The sequence below is a fragment of the Triticum aestivum genome, chromosome 6B, assembly GCF_018294505.1.
Source record: "Triticum aestivum cultivar Chinese Spring chromosome 6B, IWGSC CS RefSeq v2.1, whole genome shotgun sequence".
Lineage (NCBI taxonomy): Eukaryota > Viridiplantae > Streptophyta > Magnoliopsida > Poales > Poaceae > Triticum > Triticum aestivum.
The window spans coordinates 666,812,844-666,816,495 of NC_057810.1; the positions used below are offsets into that span (position 1 = coordinate 666,812,844).

The 3,652-nt window shown below is 44.9% G+C and overlaps 1 protein-coding gene across 1 annotated transcript; it reads left to right on the plus strand.

The window, feature by feature from the left end:
* Nucleotides 1-1,019: 1,019 nt before the first annotated feature.
* LOC123138923 (dehydrin DHN3) lies at nucleotides 1,020-1,957 on the plus strand. Its single transcript, XM_044558775.1, has 2 exons — nucleotides 1,020-1,310; nucleotides 1,422-1,957. Exons 1-2 carry the CDS (start codon nucleotides 1,086-1,088, stop codon nucleotides 1,671-1,673), a joined length of 477 nt encoding a protein of 158 aa, XP_044414710.1. The 5' UTR covers nucleotides 1,020-1,085; the 3' UTR covers nucleotides 1,674-1,957.
* The last annotated feature ends 1,695 nt before the right edge of the window (nucleotides 1,958-3,652 follow it).

A 3,652-nucleotide genomic window follows, 5' to 3' on the forward strand; every position in this document is an offset into this window, starting at 1 on the left:
GTGAGGAGAGAGGCTGACTTGTGGGGCTTTTGCATGCAAAAAAGAGTGACGGCGCCCCCAGCTATCTGGGTTTGGGTTGGGACCACCGGACGTAAATTTGGCTAAATCCGGCGCTATTTGAGCGTTTGGGGGCCTCACTGGGCGAAAAAAATTCTGCCGGCAATGAAAAAGGCCTCCTGGGGAGGGGGGGGGGGCTCTCGGGGGGACGGCTGGAGATACTCTAAGGGTTGGTTATGTGTGCCTACATCGACGGGGTTCCATGTGCATCGGTGACTTCGACAACCTTTTACTTCGAGGTTTTGCCATATGAGGATAGCAGGGTGACCCAGCTCCCCTCCCCTCCCCTCCCCCAATATGCTTAGTGTGGTTGCCAATCTTTGTCGTACGTGGCGGTATGCTATTGCGACGACTCAATGAGGTTTGTTCCTCTATAGGTCTTTACTAGTATATTAGTGGTTCAGTTTCTCAACGTTGTTTGTTGTCGTCGTGGCTAAGGTGATGCAACAACGACAAATTGAGCCACGGCTTTGGCAAGAACTTTGAGGCATGTAGTCATAGTCCATGTCTTGCCCTATCTGTGGTTGTATCCGATCTTGTATTGTTTGATCCGATGTAAATTTAATTTAATTTCTGAAAAAACTGACGCATTAGTATCATCTCCATTAATGATGGAAATACGGTTGGCCTATTTTCTTACGTTTTCATTCCATGCCGACACTTTCAGCTTTCATTTTCCGAAGCAAACAAGAGGACGTTTGCAATCGGCGACAACGTGTTTGGGCGATTGTATCCCCCGTGTGTCATCAGTTCTACCTCAAGAACAAGCTGAGACGTGGCATCCCGAAAGCGTCCAGTAGCTGCACACGTCCGGCCTCTCTTTATGGGCGAGTCACCAGTCACCGACTCCCGCCGACCAGCCCACTCATGCCCGCACACGTAGCGCCCCGACGATCCTATCCCCTCGCTAAAGACGGCTTATAAATTGCGCCCCGTGCTGCATCTGCTTCCACAACCACGAGTTGCAGCCAAGTGAGCAAGACAACACACCAGATTTCTGAGATAATCAAAATCAGCACCTGTGCAAGATGGAGTACCAGGGACAGCAGCAGCACGGCCAGGCGGCGACCAACCGCGTCGCCGAGTACGGTAACCCGGTGGCCGGACATGGCGCCGGCACCGGCATGGGCGCGCACGGCGGCGTCGGCACCGGCGCCGGCGCGGCTGCAGGTGGGCATTTCCAGCCCACGAGGGAGGAGCACAAGGCCGGAGGGATCCTGCAGCGCTCCGGCAGCTCCAGTAGCTCCAGTTCGGTGCGTGTTTATATACTTCTTTCTAATTAACACTACTTCTGCATAGTTGCATGCGTGAAGAGTATGCATGAAAAAGCATCAATGACTGATTTTTCTTGTTCCTCGTGATAGTCTGAGGATGATGGCATGGGCGGGAGGAAGAAGAAGGGCATCAAGGATAAGATCAAAGAGAAGCTTCCGGGTGGCCACGGCGACCAGCAGCAGACCGCCGGCACCTACGGACAGCAAGGTCATACGGGAACGGCCGGCACCGGCGGCACTTACGGCCAACCGGGACACACCGGAATGGCTGGCACCGACAGCACCGGTGAGAAGAAGGGCATCATGGACAAGATCAAGGAGAAGCTGCCCGGACAGCACTGAGCCCGGCCCGCAGCAGCTACTCGAGAGTTGAGGTGCCGATCTGGCCACCTTTGCAGAATAATAAGATGGAGATGCAGTAAAACTTCCCGAAATAAAGTGAGCTACTCACTTGTGATGTCTGAGTTCTGAGTCTGGTGGACTTGAATTTGGGCTGCTTGTATGTACCCGGGATGTTTTGTGCTCTGTACTTCGATGTGTGAATTTTCTTTTGGTTGTACTGTGTATTTATTATATGGGGATGTATATCATGGTATAATGCAATATATTTTGCCCTTTTACTTGAACTTCTTGTGTGATTGCACTTTCTAAAATTTGTCGACATATTGGACATTGCTTGAAAATGTTTTAAGAGAGCTTGGAGCATTCTAGAAAATGTTTGAAAGTTTTGAGTAAGTAGCATAAAACTACTACTTTTTGGGTTAGGGTTTCAAAAAAATACCAGAAATTTGTTTGTCGCTAAAAACAACCGAAAAGTGGTCGGTTGTTTAAAAAAACACAGGAGTAGTTGCTTGAACTTTAATATGTTTTCTCACAGCTTGGGCCCGCACGTGAATGAACCGTTTTAACTGTATTTGTTTGAGTTACATGTGGGCCCCACATGTGAGCTGTGTTTTCCTCATATATATTCTAATAAAAAACTTGGTCTTCTTCAACCTCAACTCACCGTGCTGCAACTGCCGCCACCGCGACCAGGGCCGAGAGCGCAACCACATTTGAAAAATCTTTTAAGAGAGTTTGAAACATTCTAGGTAATGTTTTTGAAAATTTTGAAGCATCCAGAAAAAAGGTGCACCAAACATACACATACTCATCTTGATTTTCTGAGCAATATGCATGAAATTGTTTTTTTTGAACAACTGCTTTCACATCTGTTTATATTAAGAAATGGTTAAAAACTACTACTCGTCATTTTTGATTAAAAAACTGCCATAGTTAAACAATCACTTTCCCGTCAATTCCATTAAAGAAACAATGGAAATTTTGCACAGCAAGAAAGCAAAGAAAAAATATGAGCCAAATAAACTACTCCCTTTTTATAAGGCCGTGTATTTTTCTAACTTGTCAATTTGACCAACAAAATATGAGGTATATGTCAAAAAGGTATGTCATTGAATTGGTACAAAAAAAATGTTTGCTTGCATATTTTTGTAAATACAACTTGGATCACAGGTGAGCAATGATATCAAAACCGGAGAACAACTAGAACTAAAAGGCAGAACATATGAAACGTCACTCTGATTACCATAGTCAACATTCTTGCTTCACCTTCAAATTTTCTTTGGCTTGGCTCTTTCTACAACATTATCCAAATATAGATATGATTCCAAAGAATGAAAATGACAGACTTAGGTTACCTAAAATGTTTTGTTCAAAACATGTTTCATTGCAAGTTTGAAAAATTGTATAGTAAACCGCAGCACCCCAAAGATCCCCCCTTTTTTTGATTGGGACACCGGAAATGAAGCAATCCAAGCCCCAAACATACCAAATGCGGCCCTGTTTGTTTCGGATTCTGGGACCGGATTCAGCTTTTCCAGTGAAGCCGAATCTGGAATCTGAAACAAACAGTTGTTTGAAATCAGCTTTGGCAGTGAAGCTGAATCTGGATTTGGGCAATTTTTAGTGCAATTTTCTGAAGCACCTCAAAGTTTACTTCGATGGTGAAGCTGATTCGTAGAATCAGCTTTGCCAGTGACGCGAATATGTGATTAAAATCTAAGTGAAGCTGAAACAAACAGGGCCGTACTATCATGTGGTATAGTTAGACCAATGGCACTAACAATCACTTGACATATAAACATGGGCACATTTCTTTTGCCGTACAAAAATGTACATGGTTAAGGAGCAACCAACAAATGATCCACTATTTCTTTTGCCGTACAAAAATGGCATTGTCTAGTCCATCCTCGGTTGACCATGTTATTCTTGCTTCAGATGATATTTTTTAAGCATCGATCACAAGAAAATTTTGATCTTCA